The following is a 14,648-nucleotide window of genomic DNA, read 5'->3' as shown; positions in this document are numbered from 1 at the left end:
TTTTTTTTATTATTTTTTTTTAAGTTTGTTTTTCACTTACAAATATGGCGAAATTTTTCGCCAAAAATGCTCGTTTTACGTTTTTTTGCCACCAAAACTACAAAAATGAAAAAAAAAAATTTATTCATGGGGGGGGGGGGGGGGGGGGGGGAGCATTACGTCATACTTTTCGACTTTTTTAGTTTCAGATGATTCTACGACGAATGCCGATTGGCACCGCAGAGCACCTCTCGAAAAACATATCTCCAAAAAAACTCTGTCATGGGCTTATTTGTCAATATTTTATTATTAATTTTTTTTTAAAACTTATTGAAAAGATGTACAATAACATGCAACTGATTTTATTAAAGTATCTTAAGCCATATTTCTGTAAAAAACTCCAAAAAAAAGTGTTTTTTTTTTTAGAGCTAAACCCTACCACCCCCTTAACAACCGCGCTGTTAGTTCTGCCTTCTCCAAACTGGATAAAGAGGCAAAGTGAATGGGTTTGGTGGTGAACGAGGACAAAACGAAGTACCTCCTGTCTTCAAACAAACAGTCGGCGCACTCGCGTATCGGCACCCACGTCACTGTAGACAGTTATAATTTCGAGGTTGTAAAAGACTTCGTTTATTTAGGAACCATCATTAACACCGATTACAATGTCAGCCTTGAAATCCAACGTAGAATCTCTCTTGCCAACAAGTGCTACTTTGGATTAAGTAGGCAACTGAGCAGTAAAGTCCTCTCTCGACGAGCAAAACTAACTCTCTACAAGACTCTCATCATGCCCGTCCTAACGTATGGGGCAGAAGCTTGGTCGATGACAACATCCGATGTTCGAGAGAAAGATTCTGCGTAAGATTTTTGGACGTTTGCACGTTGGCAACGGCGAATATCGCAGACGATGGAACGATGAGCTGTATGAGCTTTACGAAGACATAGACATAGCGCAGCGAATAAAGATCCAGCGGCTACGTTGGCTGGGTCATGTCGTCCGAATGGATACAAACGCTCCGGCTTTGAAAGTATTCGATACGGTACCAGCTGGTGGTAGCAGAGGAAGAGGAAGACCTCTCTGCATTGGAAAGGATCAGGTGGAGAAGGACTTGGCTTCACTTGGTGTGTCCAATTGGTGCCGGTTAGCACGAGAAAGAAACGACTGGCGCGCATTGTTAAACTCGGCCAAAATCGCGTAAGCGGTTATCGCGCTAATTAAGAAGAAGAACTGTATATCTGAAAGTTTTCTAAAGATTCTGAATAAAAAGTTGAAAATTGCATTAACGTTTTTGTTTTTTCAAGTTTGGAGCTTTGTATGATATGATTTTTGTTGTATGTAGAATGCACCATACTTTTGTAAAAATATAAGAACAAAATTATAAAAAATGTAATATTTGGTATATTCTCAGATATATGTAATGCAGACGTTGTTTTAAAAAAATGCTGGAAAAAAAAATTCATTCAACAACATTTGAGTTTTCAATCACGGTGGACCATTCTGTGGAAGTGCCCGTATATAAATCAATATTTGCATAAATTTAATTTGCTTTAGACTGGTGAAAATCTAGTCACTTTCAGTCTGAAAGATATATGAACCGTTATGAAGGGGAAGGATAAATCATTAGTTCAGTTATTCCCTATAGGGCACTTATTTATTAATTTGATTTATGACTTATACATAATTTAAAACTTAAGTGTCTAACAGTCCGTAGGCAAATATACAATGACGTACATATATACCTACTTATTTTATGAAGCTGGTAAGCATGCAAGCACGCTAATGTGAATATATGTACTATGTATATGGTATACAAGTACATATGTATGTATGTAGATAAATTGTTGGAAATACTGCGCCAATTACCTCGACCTGATCGCCAATTAATTATCAATTAATAATCGGATCTAAATTGCATCGCTCCCTAGGTGCGTTTCTAATTTTATTAACTGTGTTTCTTAAGTGAAATGGCTGACGATTTATTTGACAAAATCATATATGGTTAAACTACAGGAAAGATAAGAGTGAAAATCAGAATTTTATTAATTTCGAATATTTACGCAAAAGTACAAGAAAAGTGGAGAAAGTGGTAAAAACATATACGATTTGATTTTGAGATAACTAACATTACCACCTTCTACTTAATAAATAAGCTGTACTAGATAAGTTGTGTATAAGCATTGTGACATCTTCTTTGACTGGTAGTTAAAAAAATGAGATTTTGGTATATACAGTTTGTCTAATGGAAGCGTGACCGGCAAAATATAAACTTAGAGTTCTGTTACAAAAAAATTAAATTATTAGTTTTATGAAAAATTTAGAAAGCGTACTTTGTTTTTTCAAAACGAATTTCGCGTATGAAAAACGATTTGAAGGAATATTCCAATGTACACACGATAAAGCTTCAAAGATCTCACATGCATCTGCAGCAAAATAATTGGAGAAGTCGAAGATGTTCATAAATAAATCGGTGCAACGGTATACCGAATTTAAAAACCTTGAGATATCCCCGGACAAAACCAAAAAAACCTCTCCAAAGCAAGATCAGAAGGCCATTGATCAGCTGAATCAGTTTTAAGAAAAACTGGTGTTAATGTATCCAAAGACCCGATTCGAGATCATTTACGTGCAGAAGACTTCAAATTCCAGAGCACATTAAAAAAACCGCTGCTCTCATTATCATAGATTGAAAAAGACTTGGGGAAATTCAGAACGGAATTGGACAAACGTAATATTCACGGCCGTCGTAGCAGAATGTGTTAGTGCGTGACTTCCATTCGGAGAAAACATAGGTTCGAATCTCTGTGAAACGCCAAAATGAAGAAAACATTTTTTCTAATAGCTGTCGCCCCTCGGCAGGCAATGGCAAATCTCTGAGTGTATTTCTGCTATGAAAAAGCTCCTCATAAAAAAACCATTTGCCGTTCGGAGTCTGCTTAAAACTATAGGTCCCTCCATTTGTGAAACAACATCAAGACTCCCGCCAAAGTACGGTGTAAGCGTCAATATATATATAATATTCAGGGATGAAGCTTCCTTTTGGGCGAATAGTTGCATACATCTGTTTTGGTGCACTGTTGAAAATCGGCAACTCCAGCGAATTGTTAAGCATCCAAAAAAGATTGATGTTTGGGGCTGCTTTTCCGAAAAAGGATTTGACCGTTTATTTGTGTTTATAGCCAATTTAAAAAAAAAAATATTATTCCCGTCAGCTGCGAAGAAGCTTCGAAAATCTAACTAACCTTGATTTTTACAAGAAGACAACGATTCCAAGCATCGAAGCCGAAGGAGTGTAGAGCGAAAACAGCAGAAACGAATTGAAAAGTTGGATTGTCCATCACAGTCGCCGGATATCAACCCTATTGAAAATGTTTGGGCTCAAAGTAAATATGGAGGTCAAACGAATTCGATTACTTCCACAACTTGCACAGAAATTAACACAAAGTATGACTCACAGAAGTAAAGCGAAAAATTTTATAAGCCCATACAATTCGTTAGAATAGAATTGGTCAAATAGTTTCTAAGTTATGGTGGTCACGTTTCCATTAGACAGACTCTAGTTCATGCTACAACAAGTTTTCAAGTTGTAACCAGAATTTTTATAATTTTCCTGGTTATGCAGTTTTATAGCCATTCAATTTTGGTGCAGGTCTTAAGTGACCACAAAATACCGTTGGTGTTTTTTTTGGTAATTTTTTTGTGTTAACGGTATCATAGCCTAGACAGACAGACGGTGGCATTAATCGGGACTACCGGAGCAGTTAATTCTTATTAAAATTGTAATGTGACAGACGGTTGTTACGCGGATTAGCGAACAGCTGATTTGTTTCATCCGTCAAAGATGGTTCGCAGGCGACAAATACGGCTATTAGCTGCTATAATACTAAGCAATAATTAGTTATTTAAAAAAATCTTAAATGCCAATTTATCAAACAGTTCCGAAATATTGAAACAATCAATATAATTTCGAGTGTGTTAGTGCAAACTGGCATTACAACCTGTCTTTCTTGTTCTTATCTTTAAAAGTTTCATTATCATTCACAATAGGTACTAACTGTCACATTTCGGCAATGTTGCCATCGAAAATTCCCCTAACCCGCTTTAATTATGAGAATTCAGTCTAGTTGTCAATCCGAATTATAAAGGGTTTCAAGGGCCGGTATTGATTTTGAATAAAATACAATTTTTTTAAAGAAATTATTGTCATTTCTCTTCATTATGATAACATTGGTATGGCTAAACTTCGTATGAAACAAAATAAGCGGCCTCGGCGGCACACCTCCACCCGATGTTCCACTTTTCAATGACGCTGAGGCATAATTGAGGTTCTATGCCGTTAATGTGCCGAATTATCTCATCCTTTAGCTCTTGAATTGTTGCTGGCTTATCGACGTACACCTTTTATTTCAAATAACCCCAAAGAAAGAAGTCCAACGGTGTCATTGACATTTAGGTGTGGTTCACATTCAACATCGGCCCTTGAAATTTAACCACCCTTTATATATACATATATATAGATAATAGGTGCTAACACTCGTTTTGGGTGTTTTGCCGAGCTCCTCTTCCTAATTTTACTGCGCATCTCGATGTTATTTCACAAATGGACTCCGAAGGGCAGATATTTTTTTTACGAGGAGCTTTTTCATGGCACAAATAAACTCAGAAGTTTGCCATTGCCTGCCCAGGGGCGACCGCCACCGTCTGCTGAGGCTATTCGGCTATTTCTTCTATATTAAAAAAATTGAAAGAAAATATTATATAAAATTGTTTCTTACAACAAAATTTACTTCATTTCATGGTTTCCTTTCTGTTTACAGCTTCATGACCGCAATAAAGAAATTCAAAAATCACCATAGTAAAATGAAGTCTCGATCTAAGCCATTCTTTAGGCTTATCTATACACTCAACGTTATATGCCAGCTTTTCGGAGTAGCGCCGATTTTAGACTCGTCACGCCATAAACGTCGTGCATTACGCTGCGTCCATTATATTTGGTGTTCCATTTTGGTACTTTATATTTATTTGGTAAACTCTTACTACTTGCTAAGCCTGATACGGGCACCTCTTGTCACCATTGTTAAAGTATTTTTCGTATACGAGTTTATCAACAATCCTTTCATAGTTTCCTTAATAGCATTTACCATATGCTATTATGCCGAACAATATCGAATAATACCACTTGAACTTTTAAGTATTTATAAAAACTATAGAAGACTTCAATCGAAAGTGCTTGCCGACAAAGATTTTTTCGGCGTACTCCATAAGGAAGTGAACCTGATGCTTGCTGTTTTTTGCCCAATTGTGATATGCTGCTTCATTCTTGATTACATTCGCATGGATTGCGGCTTTATTTATTATATCCTCAATACAAGTGTTTTCAATTTATCAAATGTTCTGATAACATTAAATCTATGCCAATATTTGGTATCGTTACGTTTTGTGTACCAAATGTATCGGGGCTTAAATGAGATATTGAAGGGACGCCTGAATCAAGTTGGATCAATGACTTTAGACACGTACGAAGATACTGCCAACGATATCTACATAAGCGGATTTTCTTGGTTTCACCGTGAATTTTATAGTTCGTGCTGCGGAGGGGGAAACAAGTTCAAAATTTTAAAATCATTAAGTCGACCATATTTCGATTTGGACCGAATAATGGCGAAATTGACAAAGGTCTTTGGAATTATTTTACTTTTTAATTTTCTTGGCTCGTTACTCAGCCTTGCTGTGGAGTGTTTTGCTGTATACAAATTCTTTGATAATGCGAATATTTTGGGAGACACATTGCTGGATGTACATAATAGGTTTTTGTGGCTTTTAATACATGTGGGACGCATTCTGTTGATTTTAATCGCAAACCATGCGATCATTGAAGAGGTAAGTTGCTGTAAATATGTATGTATAAGTACATCGCTCATTTGCTAGAAGAACGTCATAACTGTAACATAGAGAAATTTGATTGTATTTTTTTAGAAATGTCGTACAATTTTTATAATAAACGAATTGCATATTACATCGAAGGAAATGGAACGTGCGATCAATCGCTTTTTGCTTCGACTCATGGTGCACCAGCCAGTGGAAATGGCTTGTGGTGCAGTAGATCTGGACTTGCTGGTCTTAAGTGGGGTAAGCGCGAAACGAGTCTGAATAAAAATATTAGGTGGGGGAATAAGTTCATAGCGTTTTTACCCAAGACTTTTATTTAAACAAAAAACAATAATTATATCAGCTGTCGCTGTTTACAACCTTTTCCCAACTCTCGGCTAATTTGTTGATGCCGTTCTGGTACCAAAAATAGCCAGGTCTGGTTTCAAAAAAGTTGTTGAGCCGTTTTTTAAGGACGATGAAAAGCTGAAAAGAGCAAGTGTCGAAAATGTTGATTTTTGCCTCCTGGGTATTCCATTCTAAGCCTCAAAACTAATAAAAAATTAAATGACTCAAAAACACAATTAACATATTTTTGTAGAGCAGAAAGAGGTCTATCGAATGAACTCTTTGACAAACAGCAAAAAAAAAAAAACAGTTCGTTGTAAAAAAAAAGAAAATATAAAAACGCTATCTTAAAACGTTAGTATGCAGTACAGAGCTAGTTTTAGTAGTAGTCAAAGTTAATGCACAATGAGTTCCGGGAGCCAGGCGTCGATTTTGGACTGCGTTTTTATACCGTTAAATTCTTGACTATACTTGTGATTTAGCTTTCATGAATAACGAAAGTGAACGTCAGCTGGCGCACCCGCCGTGGGTGGGATTGTGTGAGGGTACGAAACGGGAGGGTACTTCCGCGCGCCGCCAAGATGTATGAACGCAATGATACATCCTTGCTGCGGCTGACGGTCTTCCCACCGCTATAAACGCAGTTGACCATCATTATTATCGGCATAAAGTAGTTTTACTTTTTAATTTATTTTACAAGTTCGTCTGTTCAGCTGACGTATTTTCCCCCTCTACGGCGCAGCTGACTATTTGTTTTTTTATTCTCTGAATGTCAACAATATACAAAAAAAATTTCAGCCGGTATTAAATGAGCTGTTAAAAATGTTTTTTCGACACGTTTCGCAGCATCTCACGCACATACCCACCGCTACTGGACCAGCTGACGGTTGGTTTCGTCATCCATTGGATGGCGTCTGCCTTCATAAGTCGGCATGAAATGATGAGGTCAAAACAACCTCTGGCTCCCGGACTATAAGTACCTAAGCTTCTGCATAAAATGAAGACATAAAAGTGAATTTTCTCGAAAAAATAATACATATGTATATACATGTTTTGGCTTTTGGATTAGCGTCTTTTTTTAATTGATTTTTTAGCCTCAAAATAAACTAATTTGAAGTTTGATTAATTTTCTTGCATTCAGCATTATTCTTTACTCCATAGAAATAGAGTTTAGATGTTGCCTATTTTTATATGTATATGATTCATAAAAAAAATTATATTATATGTACAAATATTAGTACAAAGGACAAGGTAAGCGAGGAAATAGAAAACAGTGGGTATTTTCTTTTAAAAATATGTATTGCCACATTTTGTTTTTAAAAAATGTAGTTTGAAGAAAAAAATCGTTTAAGTATTGAAAAATGTTAAGTTTTATGCAGTACTTCGCCTTTTTCCCTTTCGTCTCAATTCAATTCATTACAGATTGCTGGTGCTATGGCCAACTACATTATATTTCTTATACAAACCGATGTGGGCAGATTAACAATGGAAAGAAGTCAAAATATTACAATAGCATTGTAATGGCATTGGTCTATAATCTATCAATTACTAAATATTTCATGAATTTCAAGGCACCAACATTTTATTGGAAATCTAACGTGTCAACAATACAATACCAAAAAAAAAAAATATATAGGAATCATCAACTATCTCAATTTGATCTAAATGTAAAAAGCATTAACCGCAGAGTTATCAATTGTTTAATACAGCACTTTGCAAAACAAAGAAAAAACCGAGCTCGTAATGTAAAATCATGTAAAATAAAAGGACTACGCTCGCTTTCACTCACCTTAGTCGCTTAGTTTGGGTTGACAGTAAGACAACCAGTTAGTTACTCATATTTTGTGCGCTACTACTCTAGTTTCATGCACCATTTGATGTGGTCATGCCAATGTCTCTACCACCAGCTAAAACTTTTTTTCGTAAAGTTTTGGCATGGCATGCTATACTGTTATTTTGCTGCACGCACCGCATTTGCATGGGGCGCCCAAAAGATGAACGCTTTCGGTGTGGATCTGGGTGCGGAAACTGGTATATTGGCAATAAGTTTGATGGCAAATAGAAGACTTCATACACTCGAACGGTAAGTATTAAGAATTTGGTGATTTTATTCTACTTGTATATATAATAGAATAACAACATATGTACTTATACATATATCATTCTATCTAAATTTCTTTTGACATACTTTGATATTTCAGTCTCCTGTGGTTCGGCATAGTTTTTGTCTCGATGTTTGCCGCAATTAGTTTAAGTGGTGTCCAGCTAAAACGCTATTTTAATTCGCCGACTGTCATCTCACTGGATCGTGATTATCGCGGATGGCAAGGCCCATTGCCAGCTGTAACACTGTGTTATTACGATCATATTGATTCCTTTAAAGCGAATAAATACATACAGAATAAATGGAATGTTTCCATTGTAGATAATGATTATTTCTACTTTATGGATTTTCTCCATGCTGTAGTCAATGCAACCGCTAGCAATTACGTTGATTTGGCTCGTTTCGCTGAGGATGAACGTTTCGATGATGTGAATCTGTCGGAGTTGGTACAAGCGATAGATAGGCCTTTCGAACAAACCTTGACTAGCTTTGATAACCAAAATTCTACAATTCAAATAATGCCTGTAATGACGGAAAATGGCTTTTGCTATGCGATTAATTCACCTATGTCGGAAATGTTGGCTGGGAGGTAAATATGTAGTTGTAATGGAGAGCGTTTTGGAGAGGGTTTGGATGAGGTACTGTGACGAGTAGAGAGCACAAAAGGCCATCAGGTCGAAACGCAAATCTCATTTCCATTTATTCATTCAATGGAGAGAGTTAAAAGAACCTACAGTGTGTGCCACTGTAATTCGTACAGCCACCTTTCATTATTTTTTAATTTGTATAAAAACACAAACAGCATAAATGAAACTAGCTCCGCACTTAAAAAAAATCGAAAAAATTGTGCAAAATTTTAAAAATTATTTTATTGGATTTTTAAGAGCTCCCCCCGCTATGCTATTTCCTAACTCAACAAAGAAGAACTACACAGTTCAGAAACATTACAACTAGTTACAGTTTACAAAATGTAAGAGGATCGCGCATTTTCTACATACAAAATAAAATTACTTCCTATGAGCGAACCGAAGATGCCCACAAAAGAAATATTTTCTCACTCCTTTTTTTAATAATTTTAATACTTGCAATGAGGAAAATGTTTTGTGAAAAACCTCACTTTTTCTAAACTGTTGATAGTAGTAATTTTAAAGCTGCACTAAAATAAAATTAACTACCCGAAAAAGTTAGAAAAAAAAAATTATTAAAATTTTGGAAATTTCAATAAAATTTTGTTTTTTTTAACGATACCGCAGAAAAATTTATTTTAATTTCATTTATATTTACTTATTATTACAATCGGTATACACCCCTCTTCCTCCATTTGAGGAACAACATCAAGACGCACGCCACGCCCCTCTTCTATTCTTAGAACACTCCATGCAAATCTTCCATTTTTCAAAGCAGTGCTGGAAATTCCTTTCAATAAAGTTCCTCCAAATCGCAATTCTTCTTGTTTCTAGTGTAGATTTCATCTTAGGAAGCAGATAGCGTAAAAATTCTAATGTGAACGAAAGCGGTAGTAAATTCGAATGAGACACTTTAACGCTAAAGAGTTGGCGGTCGCTGGACGTGAACGCGTACCAATTTTTTCTATAGTGTATATAGTGACAATCTCTTTGTCTAATAATCATACGTCATATATAGTATATTTTACTAGAAAGTGATATAATAAATTAACTAAAAAAAGTAGACCTTGAGAACAAATATGAAATTAGAAGAAAACAGCTGCACGATTTTTAGTGACACATACTGTATATCTAAAAACTCAACATATGGGATATAAGAGTAGGCATTGATATGTGTATTACCTCATTATTTAGAAGCATTAACTACCAGGATGTCAAACAACCGTTAACCTGTGAATATGGCAAACATCAGTGCTTCATTAAAATGGATTTGTACGAGAGTACGGGAACGGTGAGTGTATGCTTGTGGAAATTGTGTTAAATCGTTTAACCACCCAAAACTATGTATAATACTTCGCCTCCTTCCCCAGGTGGTTGTACATTCGCCATTCGAGGTCTCAGCAAGCGATGCTAATATTATAGCCTTACACAAGTCCGATGAAATAATTGCTTCCTTCAAGGTTATCGAAACAGTGTAAGTACTGACATATGTTTAGCGGGAATTCCATGATTCCGATCCCAACATTTTAGTGCTTCGAAAAATTTGCGTGATCTACATGTGGGTCAAAGGAAATGTGTTTTCTATGATGAGGGGACGACCCAACTGAAGGTATTCTTATTGCAATTATCATTACTCGATAAGAATGTTATCGATTTTGTTTCGCTTTCAAATGATATTTTCAGGTATACAGTAAGACTTTGTGTTTGGTACGGTGTCGCGCTGTCATGGCGTTGGAGATGTGTAATTGTGTGCCATTCTTTTACACGTTTGTGGGTAAGTTAAGTCCACTTTGGGTGATGAATGGTGGGATTAGGCATAATCTAATACTAATTCTCTTTGAGCATTCTGACCTTTTGTCCGAATAGCAAATTTATATGAGTACTCATTCTGAGTGAGAATAGTTCAGAGTTGAAATTCCGCTATGGCTTTGCGCTCAAGGTAGCGTCTTACGATATGGAGTTTTCCTCTAAGAAATTTCGCTCTTCCTGGGTGAACCGTTTTTAGAACCAACTACCAAAGTTGAATTAAACGTAGGGGAGGGGTTTAATTGGATAATACACCTGGAAAATTCTCTACGTTGCGCTAACGGTTCTCTTTTGAAAGATATTTTGCATTAATGTTGTGAGAAACTGTATTATGTATTAGCTCTTTAGCTAATAAATGCAGGAGTTATTTCAAATATAAATTATATAGATGTACGAAATCTGGATATTAAATAGCAAGGCTGGGGTTACTGTAGAAGAAGTGCGCTAAACGATGGTGTTTTCAACAGCCAAGGCCTTTCCACGTCAAAATTCAAGGAAATGATGATTGTTTTTGCGATATTAAAGGGACTCTGCCTTTTAATAGGCTCCTGGTAGTGGGACTATTGGGCAACATTAAGAAAAGAAAGAACAAATTAAATCTGTCGAAGCCTGCGATTCACGCGTCATAAAATTTATATATTGTATTATATATAAATCGGGTATTTTTTAAGAGCTTGTGAACTTAAAATGATTATACGAAATAGCAATATTGTTAGAATGCTTATTTTATTATTACTATAATCTAGTAATTATTTATTTGTCATTTAGATATATTCTTAATATGATATTCGGGATATGCCCGCCACGGCTACTAGTTATATGGTACATTTGATCAGTCCAATTTTCGACTTTTCTAATAAATGGGCAGCCAATGGCGAACCTCCGAGTGTATTTCTGCCATCATAAAAATATCTGCCGTCGGAGTCGGCTTGAAACTGTAGGTCCCTCCATTTGTGGAACAACATCAAGACGCAAACCACAAATAGGAGGAGGAGCTCTGCCAAATACCCAAAAAGAGTGTAGGCGCCAATTATATATATATATATATTTATATATATAATATAATAAATCTGACCGTATGACGTCAATGGAGGCTTGACTATTGCAATGAATCGATTGTTAAGCGCGTTGTACGGCAGGTTGGGCCTTCTTGTTGGAACCAAATGTCGTCGATGTTTAGCTAATTCATTTTTGGAATCAAAAATTCAATCAGCATGGCTTGATAGCGCTTGCCATTCACCTTAACAGTAGCTCCGTGATGTTTTACCAGTGTTCTATAAACTTTGCGAACAGATTTTTTTGTTTCAAAGAAAATTTCCGCAATTTGGGAGGGTTGTTCCGCCGTTAAATGATTCATGATGACTTGTCTAACCTTACTCAATAGAAATGTCAACACAGTTTGCCGTTCTCAGCTGTCAAACCATAGTTATCGATATCGATAGTTCTCACACAGCTAAAAGAACACCCGATAATTGTATACTTGCGCATATACGCCTAAAAATGGTAAAGTAGTGAGTTATACCAGTTTTATGAAGTATAACCATACTCGCTAGCCGTGAATCTTGCCCGATAACTTTGTTGTTGCTTTCACATCCCAATTTTTCGTCAAGTGAGCTGAGCAGAGAAGTGACGAACAGAAGAGGACTTTTCTTAGTTTATTCTCAAATTTGAAACTTCATTCAAATGAGTGAATAGAATTCTAACATTTTTTTGTTTTTAATTCCGATTAAAATATGTGATTTTGATAAATGAAAATTTGTTGGACTTTTTTTTTTTAAATTTAGGTAAGGTTTAAACTTGGATTGATATCCATATATGTATACATATTTATTCTATTTTGATAAAAAAATATTAAAATTAAATGAGAAAGAAATAAATTGTCTAAACTTATCAATAAGTCATTGTGCTATAGTTATTTTGTTTTGGTCGGTCTATTTAATCTAGTAGGCACACAGATGTAGGACTTTTCGCAAAGTAGTTTCTCCTCTTTGCGGATCTCAGACGAGTTCCTACAGATCTATTTTTTGACATATTCAGCTTGCCGATTATGTTCATCTTTTTCTGATCTAAAGAAGTCCATACCCGGTGACTTTAGTTGAGATCAACAAAACGTGTCAGCAGCTTTTTCTCATACGAGTCAATTTCTAAGCTATAAAGGATTCTACTTTCCTCTGTATACACTAGCAATTGTCATATTCCTTGCTTTTAGGGCTGCAGCTTACCGCTATAATCCAGCCAGAAGAGTAACTGGACTATAATACGCCCGGTCCAATGACCAATTACAAAATTGAATTTAAAAATATAAACTGACTATTTGTTTCTTGGTTAATTTAACTTTATATAAATTCATATATAATACAAAAAAATGAAAATGTATGATTTATTATTTCATTGTTATTTGAAAATATTAATTATTAGGGCGGGTCGATGTAAAAATCGCGCATTGCTCTGTTAAAATCGTATTCTAGGGATCAAAATAAGAAACTCTGCCGAAGGAACCATACCTCTAAAACGATTTCTGATGTCCCCCAATTTGGGTCGAACGAAAAATCCCACTTTGACCCATTTAGAGTGCTCCAATCGAGTCCAAACGTATAACAGACCCCCACTAACTTTGGACGGCCGATCCACCCATGCCAGTGGCACACCCCCTGGAACTCCCCTGGAGGATTTCAAAATATCACCATTTTTGGCCTTTACATGAGAAAAGAAACTAAAAAGTTCGACCCAAATTGGGGGACATCAGAATTCGTTTTAGAGGTAGGGTTCCTGCGGCAAAGTTTCTTATTTTGATCCCTAGAATATGATTTTTACAGAGCAATGGGCGATTTTTTGCCTCCCCACAAATCAACCCGGGCTATTAATTATGTATTAGAAAAAATTAAAAATTTGTTTTGAAAAAACTATTATTTCATAACCGGCCAAATGACCGGTTGCGACAAGAATAGGTATACCTGATACACCGGTACGGTTAGTGTTAATAAAGCTCATACAAATTATCACTCCATTAATATGTTTCACCGGCACAAAAACGCTAACAACATAACACAAAGACAAAAAAAAAAAGAAAAAATCACTATAAAGCACAATTTAGTGTATTGATTTTCTTAAATTTCAACTATTATATCATTTCTTCAAGTCTAGAAGGTCCTAGTTGTAATCCTGCTGGTTTCGAATGTCTATTGGATTTTAAGTGGCCCATTTGGGCGCTACATATTTGCAAATGTCCGAGTACTTGTACAGAAATCGAATACACTGTGCAGACAATTAAAAAGAGCTTTTGGTAATTTTATACACCTATTAGATATATTTATATATTTACATTTTTGTAGTAGCGAAAATAAACCTCTTCGGCACTTTCAGGGGGGTCAAAATGAATGATGAGGCCGTCAATACAGATGTCACATCCAGTTTTCGTTGGGATGTAATACCACCGAAAGTGCGTATGAGACGTGATGTCGTCTTTAGCTTCGAAGACTTATTAGGTGAGTATTACTTGGTGGTGTATTACTTTCTCAAATATCTTCTAAATTCATTCCTCTCAGTCTCATTTGGCGGCACTTTGGCGCTCTTTCTGGGCTTTAGTCAAATTTCTGTTGTACGCTTCGGGTATGTGATCACCTATCATTTGATAATGACGATTGTGGAGTTGTTTGTTACCATGAAAAATTATTGTGGATGCAACGGGAGAATTTTCGTACAAAAGCCGATTTCCAAACGGAATTTGTTGGTGCAGGAAAAGAAAAATAACTGTTTTGCCTTGACCAAGAAACGTCAACAATTAATCTCTGTGCATTCTAAATTATCACAAGATGATCTTCTGAGTGATAGCACAGCTGACTGTAGTGGTGAAAATAATGCAACAACTGATGCAAACATTGTTAAACCTGAATTCGAGTACATCAATTGAATAAATAAG

General features: G+C 35.9%; 2 protein-coding genes across 2 annotated transcripts; both read left to right on the top strand.

Annotated features, from left to right (window-relative positions):
- Window positions 1-5,177: 5,177 nt before the first annotated feature.
- Window positions 5,178-7,940, top strand: LOC129246304 (putative gustatory receptor 59e). The gene is made up of 3 exons (XM_054885005.1): window positions 5,178-5,857; window positions 5,954-6,106; window positions 7,616-7,940. The coding sequence occupies exons 1-3, from the start codon at window positions 5,255-5,257 to the stop codon at window positions 7,712-7,714; spliced, it is 855 nt and encodes a 284-aa protein (XP_054740980.1). The 5' UTR covers window positions 5,178-5,254; the 3' UTR covers window positions 7,715-7,940.
- Window positions 7,941-8,187: 247 nt separating this feature from the next.
- LOC129244167 (pickpocket protein 11) lies at window positions 8,188-14,648 on the top strand. The gene is made up of 9 exons (XM_054881781.1): window positions 8,188-8,276; window positions 8,395-8,886; window positions 10,118-10,214; window positions 10,294-10,397; window positions 10,454-10,532; window positions 10,607-10,697; window positions 13,874-14,012; window positions 14,093-14,214; window positions 14,275-14,648. The coding sequence occupies exons 1-9, from the start codon at window positions 8,188-8,190 to the stop codon at window positions 14,637-14,639; spliced, it is 1,578 nt and encodes a 525-aa protein (XP_054737756.1). The 3' UTR covers window positions 14,640-14,648.

The sequence above is a fragment of the Anastrepha obliqua genome, chromosome 4 (assembly GCF_027943255.1).
Source record: "Anastrepha obliqua isolate idAnaObli1 chromosome 4, idAnaObli1_1.0, whole genome shotgun sequence".
Lineage (NCBI taxonomy): Eukaryota > Metazoa > Arthropoda > Insecta > Diptera > Tephritidae > Anastrepha > Anastrepha obliqua.
Note: the sequence above shows the minus strand (reverse complement) of the source record. Positions and strands in the feature narration are given on the sequence as shown.